This window comes from Macaca mulatta, chromosome 17, assembly GCF_049350105.2.
Source record: "Macaca mulatta isolate MMU2019108-1 chromosome 17, T2T-MMU8v2.0, whole genome shotgun sequence".
In the NCBI taxonomy this organism is placed as follows: Eukaryota; Metazoa; Chordata; class Mammalia; order Primates; family Cercopithecidae; genus Macaca; species Macaca mulatta.
Genome location: NC_133422.1, coordinates 107,870,411 through 107,885,017, shown reverse-complemented (window position 1 = coordinate 107,885,017; position 14,607 = coordinate 107,870,411). Strand labels below are relative to the sequence as shown.

The 14,607-nt window shown below is 53.3% G+C and overlaps 1 protein-coding gene across 1 annotated transcript; it reads left to right on the top strand.

Moving 5' to 3' along the window:
* The first annotated feature begins 3,376 nt into the window (after nt 1–3,376).
* ATP4B (ATPase H+/K+ transporting subunit beta) lies at nt 3,377–12,933 on the top strand. Its single transcript, XM_001088163.5, has 7 exons — nt 3,377–3,775; nt 6,889–7,017; nt 8,432–8,545; nt 8,680–8,879; nt 10,053–10,109; nt 11,257–11,358; nt 12,207–12,933. Exons 1-7 carry the CDS (start codon nt 3,664–3,666, stop codon nt 12,366–12,368), a joined length of 876 nt encoding a protein of 291 aa, XP_001088163.2. The 5' UTR covers nt 3,377–3,663; the 3' UTR covers nt 12,369–12,933.
* The last annotated feature ends 1,674 nt before the right edge of the window (nt 12,934–14,607 follow it).

Sequence of the window (14,607 nt, the reverse complement as noted above, 5' to 3'; positions counted from 1 at the left end):
TACAGGCTATTTACATTATCTATTAGAAATTGGGTGAGTTGTGATTTTTGATGAAGCAGACCATTATCTAAGTTGTAAAGTTTATGTATGTAGAATTGCGTGTAGTATTTCCTTCCTTATCTTTTTGATATTTGCAGGGTCTGTAGTGATAGCTCCTATTTTATTCCTGCTATCAGTTATCTCAGCCTTCTCTCTAGCTACAGATTTATTAATTTTATTTATATTTTCAAAGAACCAGTACTCTCGATTGCTTTTGCATTTTCAAGTTCATCAGTTTCTGTTCTTATCTTTTAATTTCTTCCTTCTGCTTGTTTTGTTGTTGTTGTTGTTGTGGTTTGCTTGCTCGCTTTTGCTTTGTTTTACTTGCTTTTCTTTTTCTAGGTTTGTGAGATGAGAGCTTAGGTTTTTTTGAGACTTGTCTTCTTTTCTAAAATATGCATTTTTAGTGCTATAAATTTTCCTCTTAATACTGCTTTAGCTATGTCCCTTGAGTTTTTATATGTTGTATTTTTTCTTCATTCAGTTCCATGTATTTTTAAAATTTCCCTTGAAACTTCCTTTTTGACTCATGAGTACTAGAAGGATGTTGTTCAGTTTTCATATTTGGAGGTTTTTCTGTTATCTTTGTTATTAATATCTAATTTGATTCCATTTTGATTGGAGAACACTCTGTATGATTTAAATTCTTTAAATTTGCTAAGACTTCCTTTATGGCCCAAGGTATGGCCTATCTTGATACATATTTCATAGGGACTTAAAAAGTACATGTATTCTCTGTTGAGTATTCTACGAATGTCAATGACATCTTGTTGGTTTGATGATGTTGAGTTCTTCTATATCCATGCTAATTTTCTATTTGGTTATTCTATCAATTGTTAAGAGAGGAGTATTGAGATCTCCAACTATAACTGTGGATTTGTTTATTTCTACTTTTAGTTCTATCAGTTTGCTTTCCATATTTTGCAGCTTTCTAATTTTTCATTTGTTTCAGGCTTGTTTGTAATTGCTACTCAAGCATTTTTATCATGGCTGTTTTAAAATTTTTGGCAGCTAATTCTAACATCTCTGTCACCTTGATGTTGGCATATATTGTCTTTTTTAATTCATTTTTAGAATTTTTAAATTTTGTTAGCAGAGATGCCCGGGCTGGTCTGGAGCTCCTGGTCTGAAATGATCCTCTCACCCCAGCCTCCCAATGCTCTGGGATAACAGGCATGAGCCAAAACACCCAGCTTTGTATTAATGCATCTTAAAATCTTCCTCATTCTTTGTGTGATGAGTGGTTATCTACTGAAACCCAGATGTTTTCATATTATTTAATCCTCCTCTTTTTATTGGCTTTCTCTGACCCCACTTCAGCAGCAGAAGGGAGAGGCTTCACCTTAACACCATGTGGGGCTAGAAGTGTAGGTTTCCCACTGGAAACCTTTGCGTGGGCTCCTGAGGACTGCTGGGTGGGTGGGTAGGAGTCCTGGCTCTCCATATGGTCTCCACCGACACCACAGTGGGTGGTGGCCTTGTCACCGTGTGGTGGCCACAGTCCTAACTTTCCACTAGGCTGTGTCTGACACCACTCAGGTGGGGGGAGAGAGGGGTGACCAGTGGCTACCAGATGTGGGTGGGATTCTGGGCCCCCCTCATTGTCTGGCACCCAATTTGTATGGAGCACCTAGTTCTATGTTTTCAGAGCAAGCTCTGGGGAAACTGCCCTCTACCAAGGTCTCTGGCCCTCCTCCCTACACGCATGTGTCCAGAAGAAGGTCATTCTGATAACGTGTACAGTTCAGCACATGTACCTGCTTCTGGAAATTCAGAGACTACATTAGGAAGACTAAATTCAAAGATGCTTAGAAAGAATTCATACTTTGTTCATTTCAAGAGCATCTATATACTTCACAGACAACAGCTGCTGCATACCGGTGTTGTCAGACCCCTGGCACTCTGGGGTCCCAGGGCCACAGGCTGTGAATGATTAGACTGTGGCCTACTGCCAGACTCTGTGTTTTTATTGCCCTAACATTCCAAAGTCAGAAATGAGTACAATGTTAAAGAAAATGCGTAGGATGGGTCCATTAAGAAATTATGGCTGGGTGCAGTGACTCACACCTGTAATCCTAACACTTTGGGAGGATCCCTTGAACTCAGGAGTTCTAACCAGTCTGGGCAACATAGGGAGACCCCATCTTTACAAAAAAATAAAAGAAATAAAAATTAGAAATTAAAAAAAAGAAAAGAAATTATACGAATCCAGGTTAAAATGATGTCATTCCATTTGAATTTTAGGGCAATTATTTTGCAAACTCTAAATTATCCTAAAAAATTAAAGCAGCATAATGCCTTCAGGGTTTTTCTTTCTTCTAAGAAATGAATTTGGTTACACGGGTCCCTGAGAGGGACGGCCTAGAGGTGACAGTGTGGGAAACTCTGCATGTAATTCTGGACGCACAGGGCTCATCATTTCAGTTGACTTCGATTCATATTTGTCAGAAGGCCCCTGAGCACATTCCATTTGCCCTGCATTCCCGTCACCCCCTGCAGAGATGGGCGCTGCAGCCAGCAGGCAGCAATGGCATCCGACATCCAGGACCCCCGTCTCCAACAGCGAAGCCTCCAAGCCGGGATTCTGTAGTGCCCCGCACAACAAGACTGCCTGGGAGCCCTCCATGTCCTGGTGCTCGGCCCCATGGGCGAGGGGCTCAGGCAGAATCTCCAGGCGGAAGTGGGCAGTAATGACTTCACGGTCCCTGCCCCGGCCCTGTGACCCCAATGCACTGCCCAGACCCCCCGGTGACCCCGAGGTGCTGCCTAGGCTGAGCACTCCCCACCTGGACCTTGCCTTACTCCCTCCCACCAGCACTGTTAGAAATGCAGTGTGGGGCCCCCAGGACTCGCTGGGCTGAATCTGTGTTCAGCAGATGCTCAGGGCTCCTGTGCACTTCATTTCAGGGTCCTCTAGATTTAAGGGCTTATATTTATGAATTCCTCCATAGAGACAAAAAATCCTAAAGGGCCCTCCATGCCACTGCCCTCTGGGGATCTAAGAGGATATTGCTGCTCTGAGTGAATCTGGGAGACAGAGGAGCCCCCGGGGACCCCTGTGTTCCCTGCTGACCCAGCTCCAGCTGCCAGGCTCACCCTTCCACTGGGCGACCCAGAATCGGGCCGGCCGCAGCTGGGGACCCAGGGAGCCGATCACCCCTCACTCGCCTGCCTCACACCCTCCCAGGCCAGGGATGCAGCCCCAGCAGGCTCAGCCCAAGGTCGTGGACACAGTGGGTTCAGGCCGGCTCTGCTTTGACCTCGATCTCTCTCCTGAAGGAGAGGAGGGAAGGGGCAGGGCCTGTGAGTGCTGCTCACCCGGGAACGTGCCCTCACTGCAATCAGAGCAGACAAAGCTGAAGCCAAGGGCGTCCCAAGAGCAGCGGGGTGAGGAACGCAGGCCTGGCCCACCCCAGGGGCAATAGCCGGGCTGCACTGGGCCCCTGGTGTTTGGTGAGGCGATGGCCAGCGCTGATAACTCGGCCCTGGACTCTCCCTGGAATCCTTCGCCTGCCATGCCTTTGACCTCTGGCAGAGGAAACTATAAAGCCGAGGCGGGTGTCTGGTCTCAGTCAGGGCGTAGGGGGTGCAAGGAGCAGGCGGGAGGCTCCCAGGCCAGGGACGATGGCGGCGCTGCAGGAGAAGAAGACGTGCGGACAGCGCATGGAGGAGTTCCAGCACTACTGCTGGAATCCGGACACGGGGCAGATGCTGGGCCGCACCCTGTCCCGGTGGGGTACGTGAAGGGGGTGGGCCGGTTGGGTGCATGGAGGGGGCTGCTCTGAGAACGTGGCCTCCAGGTGAGCTCAGGAGGAGGGGAGCAGAGGGCCCCTGACAGTGAGACCCAGATGCTGCCCGGATGGCATGGATGGGCTTTGGCCAGGGCCTCACTGGCCTCCCAGGGAAAGTGAGGGTCCCCAGAGCATCCTGAAGGCTGAGTTGACCTGGAGCCCCGACTGCAGAACGCCAGTGGAGGGCATCCACAGACTGGCCCCAAATTCCAGCCATATGCCTGACAACAGCATTTTAAAAGTATGTTTCCAGTGAATCATTTTTAAAAGAATGTGAAAGGTGGTCATGGCGATTCCTTGGTCACACAGATTCACTCAATAACCTGAATACGGGGCTCTGCCAAGATGCAGCTGCCAGCCCCTCTTTCTGGGACACCTGCTGGCGTCCAGATGCGGAGGTGGGGAGTAAACCAGGCCTGCCTCAGCCTGTAGCACCTGTGCCTTGTGTGAGGTCCGCCCTGCAGGGTCCTGTCCCTGTGGCTACGCAGAGGTGCGGGCGGCCTGGCCCTCCTGGGAGGAAAGCAGATGCCTGGGCCTCCAAGGCCACACAGGCGGTGGAAGCATCTGCCTCTACATCAGGACTACCACACCCGTTCCGGGAAATGCCCTCACCCCTCACGGGAGAGTCTGGAGGAAGCACCTGCCCGCTCCCACCTCCCCCGGTGACCCCTGAGCCTCAGATGCAGCTGCACTGTCTGGCCAGGTGCTGGCCCTGGCTCCCAGGGAAGGTTGGGCCCTCCTCAGTCCCCATGGTACCTGGCTCTGGGGGTCCCAGCGCCGAGGTGGGAATGCAGAGCCCCAGGCCTGTCCCACCTGTACGTGTAGCTGAGAGGTAGCAGGAACACCCGCGACACACTGCCAAGCCCCTCACACTCACCGCAGTGCTGGTGAAGGCCGCGGCCCTCGCTGGAGGCTCCGCAGTATCAAGGGGCACCAGAGCCCACTGGAGCCACAGTGCATTTGAAGTAGAACAAATACCCCGTTCTTGAAGACGAAGGGACCGGGGGCGGGGGTGGAGGCGGAAGGGCCTCCTGGGCCAGGCGGGGCAGCAGAGCAGGAGACCAGGTTGGGGAGGGAGCTGAGGGTGGGGACTGGGCCGGGGGCTGCCGGCCAGGCCCTTGGAAGCCCCATCTTCTGAGCCATTCTAGATGCTAAGACTCCCACGTGCCGCCTCCTGGCTGCAGGACCACAGAGAACCTTCCGGAATGGTCTCACTGCCCGGTTGGTAGACGTGGCCTCTGTTTAAGTATAAGAAAGTCTTAGGGCCCCGGGAAAACACAATTCAAGTGAAATGACAAAAACAAAAGGAATAGGACACGTTATGTTTACTAATGGGAGGACAGGTGCAGGTGTGAGAGAAGCAGAGTGAGCAGCATCTGGCCGGCCCCGGGAGCTGGTGGGAATGGGACTCTCACCTCCCAACCCCTCCCCTGTGCACTGCAGTGTGCCCTGAACACCGTGGTGCAAGCGGGGGCCCAGGAAGTCCAGGACGCACAGCCCACTTGAGCCTGGGCCCAGCCTGGCCAACCTCGGGCTCCTAGCTGGGAGGCAGGGCTGAGCCACCTGGTGGAGCTGAGAATCGCCATGAAGCGGGTAGGCAGCCACTGGGGAGACACGCACCGCCCACGTCTCCACTGTGCACCACAGGCCCCAGGGTAGACCCACAGGACCCGCAGCGGGGAAACGGAGACCTCTGCCTTCACGGCGTAGGTCCCTGGGGGGCAGGCGGCCAAGTCAAATAGAAGCCACAGCAGGAGTGACCTGAGAACACTGAGGCAGAGACCTGCAGGGCCAGCACCAGGGAGGTGACAGGCATGATCCAGTGAGAGAACAGAACCCTCTCCACCACCACTGGTCCCACGTTGCTGAAGCTGGAAACCCGAAACTGGAGACTGAAGCCAAGCTGCTGGTGGCCACAGGCCCCCGCCACACGAGAATGCTGCTACCAGGGACGCCCGGCAGGGAAAGGAGGGACTCAAAGTGGATGCCAGGTGAGCAAGACCCAGCCCTGAGCCCAGCCGGTGCTGAAGGGACCTGGCTCAGAGACCTGCGCTGTCTCAGCTCACAGGAGGGGCCCCCCCAGAAAAGGACACACGGTCCGCAGGCCACAGCCTCTCATCACAGCTCAGAGCTCCGGCCTCTTGGCCCCACGCTCCCTTGCTTCTCTCTGACTTGGTCCCGCTCTTTGGTTGTGTTTTGGGTCACTGGAGAACAGCTCACTAAGCAGAATCCATGTCACATCACCGGAGAGGAGGAGGAGGCCCAGTTCATTACAGACTCTTCCCAGAAAGAGAAAAGCCGTGGCAAACACACAGCCGTCCTCTTCCTGGCGGTGTCTCTGTGCAAATGCCTGCGGCGATCCACACAGGCGAATTTACAGAGACAAGACAGCATCCAGGAGCCGCCTGTGTCCAGGAGCCGCCCATGGCCGCGTGGACGGTGACCTCCGTTAGGCTCTGATTCTGAGGGGAAGCTCACAGGAGGGTCTCAGAAGCAGATGAGATGAAGCCACACCCTGAGTGGCCAGTGCCCGTGGATACCCTGCTTCTGAAAAGAGCCATCTCCAGGGCCTCCCTTCCTCTTCCTGATGTCCTTGTGGAAGCAGGGCCGGCCATGCGCTTCCAGGCCACACTACAGGTCACCATGGGCAGGACCTCACCTCTCTGCCTCAGTTTCCCTTTCTGTGATGGGGAGAACCAGAACTCCCCTCTCAGAGGGCCCTTGGCTCCTGCTGGAGCTGGGATGGTGGCGCAGCCTTGGACACATCTCGAACAGCAGCTGGAGTGAAGTCAGCTGGGTGCAAGGGCCTCGGGTCGCAGGATTCTGCCTACGTGGACATCGAGACAGGCAAACGCAGAGGCAGAACGTGGCCGGTGGTGCAGGGCTGGGAGGGGAGTGCAGCGACGGTGGGGACGGGGTTTCTGTTTTAGGGGAAGAGAATGTTCTGGAACTAGGTAGGGAAGATGGTCACGCTACATCATGGACGCGCTCAAGGCCATCGAATTGTGCGTGTTAAAATGGCCGACATGGTAAATTTTGTGCCTGCCTTGTGTCGCAGTGTGGATCAGCCTGTACTACGTGGCCTTCTACGTGGTGATGACTGGGCTCTTCGCCCTGTGCCTCTACGTGCTGATGCAGACGGTTGACCCGTACACGCCCGACTACCAAGACCAGCTACGGTCACCAGGTAAGTGCCGGAGATGCTGCCCCCATGCCATGTGACGGGCTAGGCTGCTGCCTCCTGGGCTCTGGAGATGCCCAGGGGGACCCGTGCCTTTCCCAGAAATGAAGCCCAGAGAGGCCAGCCCGGCAGCCCCAGGGTGAGCCACACACCCCAGCAGGTGCCCCCGAGGGCGGCCCCCAGCCCCCGAACTAGCTTTAAGAGCAGCCCCAAGGCCTAAGTGGCCCCTTAGTTTCTTTCCATGAGGAAAATGACCCCAAATTATAAAATCTGACTTTGGCTTTAGTTTTAATTATGAAACAGAAGGGTTTTGTTATAGAGACAAGTTTTTCCATCCACTTACTTCCTACGCTCGGATATGCACATGGAATGTTTCTGCAAGGATGTACAGGAAACGGTTTCCAAGGCGCACACCTGGGAGACCAGCAGAAAAGAGCCCGCTGGTCACCTACACATCAGCAGGGTGCAAAAACAGAGGAATAGGCATCCGAGTTGTCAGAGGCCACAGGACAGACGTCCCCGTCAGTGTGCAGAGCAAGTGCAGAACCTCCTTTTCCCTTAGACCCTGCTGAAGGCTTTTGTTTTAAACCATGTATAGATGTTATTCTAACAACATCCACAAAACAGCAACACCTAGCCTCAAATATAAAGCCAGCAGCATCCACAGGGGATCGGCTAAGCAAACTGCAGGCTTCACACAATGAAACCGCATTTATGGAAAGAATGAGGTGAGTTGACGCAAAATGACAGAAAAAGAGGTTCCCAATCGCATGGGAAGTGGAAGTGTGTAGCGTGCGTGGCCACTGGGAAGCGAGTGGCGTGTGGATGGTGGGCTGGTCCTAAGGACCTGAAGCAAACACACGTTTCTGCATCTTCTGTGTTTCCACAGAAACAGGAGAGTGTGTAAAGGACGCACATTTGACAGTTCATGTTGGGAAAGTCGACGGTTCTGGGTTTAACTCCCCGCTGTGTGCATCCTGATATTCAGTTTTACAATTAACACGTTGTTAGACCACTTTTGTTCTTAACCAAAACCAGTGAAGACTTTTCTAATGTGTGTTCAAATACAATTTTACATAGAAACCCAGCTGCAGCCTCTGGATTAGTCATCACCTAACAGAGCAGGCACCCAGTGGAGAGAGCCAGCCACCACCCCCCGCCAACCCCACCACAGCAGCCAGCCAGGTTTCAGGGCCTCTCACACCCCAGGCAGAGCCGGGGCAACTCCCAGGAGGGCCCCGGGCCACATTCTAACCGTGCTGTCCTGGGGGTCCTTCCTTCCTGTGCTGCAGACAAGTTTACTCCGAGGAGGCTCCAGGGTTGGGCCACAGCCTCGGGCGTATCCTCAGCCACTTCAGAACTGATGGCTTAAAAGTGGTGAGCATTTGGAGACACTAAACACAAAGGTCTCTCTCTCCAGGGGTAACCTTAAGGCCGGATATTTACGGGGAGAAAGGCCTGGAAATTGTCTACAACGTCTCTGATAACAGAACCTGGGCAGACCTCACACAGACTCTCCACACCTTCCTAGCAGGTAAAGTGTGAAACATCTCCACAGCTGCGACTTTTTTTATAAGAAACTGGCACTCAGGGCTCAAGGCCTTCCCGGGGGGCAGCCGGGCATCAGGGCCAGAGCAGGACAGGGCTGGCAGGTGCATCCATCCGCAGGCTACTCTCCAGCAGCCCAGGAGGACAGCATCAACTGCACCTCCGAGCAGTACTTCTTCCAGGAGAGTTTCTCCGCTCCCAACCACACCAAGTTCTCCTGCAAGTTCATGGCAGATATGCTGCAGAACTGCTCAGGCCTGGCGGATCCCAACTTCGGCTTTGAAGAAGGAAAGCCGTGTTTTATTATTAAAATGAACAGGGTGAGTACCGAGGGTCTCCTTCCGGCGCCACTACAACAGTGCGGTCAGGGCCTCTCACTCATCCCCACCACAAGGAGCACATGTGTCCCGACCGGGGCTTGCCCAAGCGGGGACAAGGACTCTGGCCTCACCACCCTGTACCTTGGTTTGGCACACACCTGTCCCGTTTGGCTCTTAGACACAAATTTAAAACCACTCGTCAGACACCAGCACATAGCTGGTCCTCTAAAACACGTGGAAACACGTGAACAGGGGTCTCTGTGAGGCCAGGGCCCCCTTCAGGGCAGCCAGAGATGCCAGGGCCAGGTAAATGGGTCTCAAGTTCTGGAGTCAGGACTGGGAGGGGTTTAGCACCTTCTAAAGCAGAGGCTTCCAACATGGGACCAGGGGCCCCTCGAGGGGTATGGGGAGGTGACCCCTGAGCCAGGCTTGAGCAGGGCAGATCCTGGCCAGGCAGAGGGCTTGGGGCCACCGCTCCATGGACCAATCAGCAGCTCTGTGCTAGGCCTCCGGGCAGCTGTGCTGTTCGTTTCCCACTTAACAGGCTGTACACTTGTGCCCTCCACACCTCACGGGTCCCTCTGTCAGCCAGGGTCTCAGCACTGCTGGCATGGAGGGGCTGTGACGGGGGTCCCAGCAGGGCGTGGTGGCCACTGTGCCCGTCTCATGGCAGCTGCCACCCTTGGAGCACAGCAGGGGATGGCTGGGGCTGGAGAAGCCCAGGGAAGAGGTGTGAGGAAGGGGGCTGAAGGCACGGGTGGACCAGAAAGAGTTTTCCAGAATGGCTGTGCAGAGCAGTGGGCGGACCCAGCCCTGCTGCGAGGCAGGCCGGCCCGTGTTCTGTTTCAGCACTCCACCGCAGACCTGGACACAGTTCGAGAGCTAAGACCACCCCGCCCCAGCTCTGCCACCTGCCAGCCACCTCCTGAAGCCTGGGCCAAGCGGCCTGCTAATGGGTGGGTTGGGGGAGGGCTGTGGCTCCAAGTGATGAGTTAGTGACACCTATGGGGATTCCTCCAAGGGAAGCCGCAAACCAGACCAAGGGTCCTTCTCAGTCCTGGTCAGAAAGCCCAGGCTGGGGCTGGCCAGGTCCCAGCTCCACGGGTGGGTGCCGCTGCACCTCACATGGTGGTGGGGGTGGGGAGCAGACACACTCAAGCTTTTCCCTTCTAGATTGTCAAGTTCCTCCCCAGCAACGGCTCGGCCCCCAGAGTGGACTGCGCCTTCCTGGTGAGTATGGCCGCACGGTGGGCAGGGCTGCCCCAGGAAAGGAGCTTGTCAGGGTCGTGCTGGTTCACGCTGGGCATGGCCGGCCTGGTTCTCTCCAGGAATGTAGGCCTCGGCCCCGTAAGCCAGATGTAAACACCACCGAACCATCAGCACAGCGAGTTCCACCATGGGGGTTAAAAACCCAGCAAGGGAAACACGATGCTGTTTTCTCATCATTTTGCTTCCAAACGCATCTGAGTAGCATATCACCAGCACGTTTCAAAATGCTTGGTGGCCATGTGGAAAGACCAATGTACATCTACCAGTTCTGTTCTTTTTATGTGCTTCTTTACAAAAATATTCCAGCTTGCCAGCAGCTACAGTTGTTTGTGTTTAGTATACAGACTGCTAAGAGTTGGCATTGATCTCAGGCTAATTCCGCTTTTTAAGTCAACATTTTTTAAAACTAAATTTTTTAAATTAAATGTTTTCTAAGGTTTGCTTCCACCATTACACCCAAAGGCAAAGGTTTCACAGCATGGTTCCATTACTGCGTGGAGCCTTCCCACTCAGGTGTCTGAGGGAACCTCACTTCCCTCGAAGCCTCCACTTTCCGTGTGGGCTACGGGGGTTTGCTTTTCCTTTTTCAATTTATTTGGGCCACACCGTGGCTCCTGAGATTCTAACAGATCCAAAGCACCCTTCAGCTGTTTGTTGATGACCCTGAGCTACCCACTGAGCAAGTCTCTGCTTCTGAAATGAGGGGGCCCCAATCTCACAAAAACATGTGTTCACTTGTCCCTCTCACACCAACTTGTAACCCAGTTGTGGCAAAGCAGCACATGCCACTGAACAGTGGCCATCCTCGAGTGTGGACAAGCAAGCAGACTCCCAGCTTCACCCACCTACATCATCCTTCCAACACTTCAAGTTGTTAGAAGCACACATTGAGGGGTCACTGGGCATTTTGCATGCTAACAAATCATATCCTTGCTGAGATCTCAACACTGAGTATAAAGATTGCATCTGATTTATGCTAATTATGCAATAAAGCATTTATGCAAGCACCTACACAGTGCACATGTGCACACATGCACACAAATGCAACACACAGACGTGGGCACACACCAGCTCCCACCAGACTCAGACAGTGGCCTCTCCTCCCCAGGACCAGCCCCGCGAGCTCGGCCAGCCGCTGCAGGTCGAGTACTACCCTCCCAACGGCACCTTCAGTCTGCACTACTTCCCTTATTACGGGAAAAAAGCCCAGGTAGGTTCCTTCCTTTCACACTTCCCTCACCACAGCTATTGAGTCCTCTCACACTTGGCCAAAGGAAAGCAATAAGCACCTTCATGTATAAAAATGAAACAAAAGTGAACAGTCTGCGTGTTTCCCAAGCCCAGGTTCTTGTATCTACTTGGAAACATTCCTTTCATACAACATGAAAATACAACTCTAACTGTTCCACCTTTTTTTTTTTTTTTTTGGAGACAGAATCTTGCTCTGTCATCCAGGGTGGATTGCAGTGGTGCAATCTTAGCTCACTACAGCCTCAACCTCCTGGGCTCAAGTGATCCTCCTGCCTCAGCCTCTGGAGTAGCTGGGACCACAGGCACACAACACCATGCCCAGCTAATTTTTGTATTTTTTGTAGAGAAAAGGGTCTCAGTATGTTGCCCAGGGTGGTCTTGAACTCCTGGGCTGAAGCACTCAGCCTGCCTCAGCCTCCCAAAGTGCTAGGATTACAGGCATGAGCCACTGCGCCCAGCCTAATTTTTCTACTTCCCAGATCCTCTAAAACAACTGCATATCCACTTCAGAGACTTTCCTCCACGTCACGTGCTTTTCCTGTTTCATTTTTATGTTCATCATCATAAGAGTTTGTAGCTGAATTTACTCCTGGTATTGTCTGTCCCCTAAAGACCGTTGCTCTCCATTCTTACATGAGGGGATGTTATCTCAGCAAATTCCAGGGCATGCATTCGGTCACGACCAGTCTTACACAAACGAGCTGCTCCTCTGCACCAACCTGACTGTTGACACTTCCCTTGCTTAGTTTTCTCTCCTTAACTTCAGAGATTTTTGAAACACCTGTCCTTTCCTCACTCCCACTTCAGCCTCACTACAGCAACCCTCTGGTGGCCGCGAAGCTCCTCAATGTCCCCTGGAACGCTGAGGTCGCCATTGTGTGCAAGGTCATGGCAGAGCACGTGACCTTCGACAATCCTCATGACCCGTATGAAGGGAAAGTGGAGTTCAAACTCAAGATTGAGAAGTGAAACGGTTTGCGCAGGGGTCCTGGGCACAGCCTGCGGTGTCGCTCATGGACGCCCTCATGGTTGGGCTTCCCTTGCCCCTCAGCTCCCTGCCAAATCATACCCAAAGTGGTTTAGAGCAGCAACAGTGTTGTCAGTGTGGGAACTCCAGAGAAGTGCCCACAGTGAAGGGCCTGCTCGCGAGTATCAGTTCTTCCTTCTTGAATTCTTACAGTTTTTAAATGGAATTTGCTGCTATAAGAATGTCCAGCTAACATGGGAACGCCAAGGCAGCAACTCTAATTTACCAGGTTGTAAAAACAATTCATCTTCTCCTGTGTAGCCATCACTTTCTTATTATAATTTATTTTTCTACACTTCAATATGAACTGCCCACATTAATATAACAACTATTAATGCACTGATATGAAACACGGCTTACACTAATGACATTCTGAATTCTTGCTTTTAAAATTGCAATTCCTATGTTGTAAACATAAAATACATTAAAGTTACTCTTATTGTATGAAAAAAAAATCATGTGTTTCCTGATATGGGAGAAAAATTAAACCAAACACTTCCTTAAAAATCTCATTCTAAAAGTCTCAATTGCAAGTCAGGGAAATTACAAAAACCATGTTGGTGTGGGTTTGTCACCTAAGGATGCTCACAGCTCCGGGAGGCAAACAGTGGGGAGTGAGGGTGTTGTCAACCTGATGGAGTTTAAAACCCAATTAGTTACAAACACACTTCTCGTTCACCAAGAACAAGTCTCTCTTCCAGTTAGCAACTCTAACCCTTTCAGAAAACTGAAATGAGAACATTCTCCCAAACAAGCAAACCTGCTCTTGCTGAAGGCCACGGGCTGCTCACCCAGACGGCGGTGTGAGGCCTGGGACCTAGTTTCACCACTGAAGGCCACGGTTGCTCACCCAAGTGGTGTTGTGCGGCCTGGGCCCCAGTTCCACCACCGAAGGCCACGGGCTTCTCACCCAGACGACGGTGTGCGGCCTGGGTCCCAGTTCCACCACTGAAGGCCACGGGCTTCTCACCCAGACGGCAGTGTGCACCCTGGGTCCAAGTTCCACCACTGAAGGCCACGGGCTGCTCACCCAGACGGCGATGTGTGGCCTGGGTCCCAGTTCCACACGCTCAGTAGCGTGGCTGTTAGTGCCCAAAGGGCCCCAAGCACAGCGACTGACACGTGGAAATCTATCGACCCCCAGTAGATACAAAATCCACGAAAAACGGTGTCTGAAGAAAGATTACAAACCTTGCAGATACGTTGTAAGGTTAACGAAATCAATTTACGGACGGAAGGCGCTGTACCCAGCATCTCCACTGCTTACTCCATCGGTAAAAACTGCTGGCAAAGGTCTCGGCACAGACGTGAGTTTACCTCATGGGACACGTGGCCACACTCACAGTCTGTGCTTCTTGGAGGGAGGGGCTTGTGTGCAGCTGACGCCGCTGGCTGCCCCTCAAGCTGGAGACAAGGTGGAAGCACAGCTGCGGCTGGACGTCTGAGGCGGAGGGCGGGACGTCTGAGGCGGAGGGCGGGACGACTGAGGCGCAGGGCGGGACGTCTGAGGCGCAGGGCGGGACGTCTGAGGCGGATGCGGGGACGTTTGAGGCGGAGGGCGGGACGTCTGAGGCGCAGGGTGGGACGACTGAGGCGCAGGGCGGGGCGTCTGAGGCGGAGGGCGGGACGTCTGAGGCTCAGGGCGGGACGTCTGAGGCGCAGGGCGGGACGACTGAGGCCCAGGGCGGCGGTGGCCGGTGGCGCAACACCAGTGCGGAAGACGAGGTACCTGCAGGAGGCGTGGGAGCTTGTGGAATCAGGTCCTGAGCCCAGGACGCTCCATTATGCTGGGCAGTGAAGATTCACAGAGAGGGAAGGAAATTAGGGGCTACGCGCCAAAGACTTAATCTGAGTTTTAATTTTGCCTTTGAGAAGTCAGTGGAGCGCTCTTTCAGGAACCCGGAAGGCAGAAGACAAGTCCTTGACTGACCCGAGGCAGTGCGGGAAAGGGCGGCCGTGCCAGCAAGGTTGTCTGCGAGCCCGGGGTCCTCGAGGACAGCCGCCCCGCTCACTGGGGACACGGGAGGAAGCTGAACCGGGAGGCGGTCATGCTCCCAACCAGGAGTAAAACAGCGCTGCCAGGCACAGAAACGAAGTGGGCGGTGACACCAGAATATTCCAATGAACGCAGCCCTCGACGGTCTTAAGCCTCACATTCAGATCTCAGGTTCATTTTTTGGC

What these genes read in the sequence shown, in the direction of transcription:
- ATP4B (XM_001088163.5), top strand. Translation starts at nt 3,664, where the DNA reads ATGGCGGCGCTGCAGGAGAAGAAGACGTGCGGACAGCGCATGGAGGAG. An exon ending in CCGCACCCTGTCCCGGTGGG is followed by an intron (nt 3,776 to 6,888) that starts GTACGTGAAGGG and finishes CTTGTGTCGCAG; the next exon opens with TGTGGATCAGCCTGTACTAC. An exon ending in GAGTGGACTGCGCCTTCCTG is followed by an intron (nt 10,110 to 11,256) that starts GTGAGTATGGCC and finishes TCTCCTCCCCAG; the next exon opens with GACCAGCCCCGCGAGCTCGG.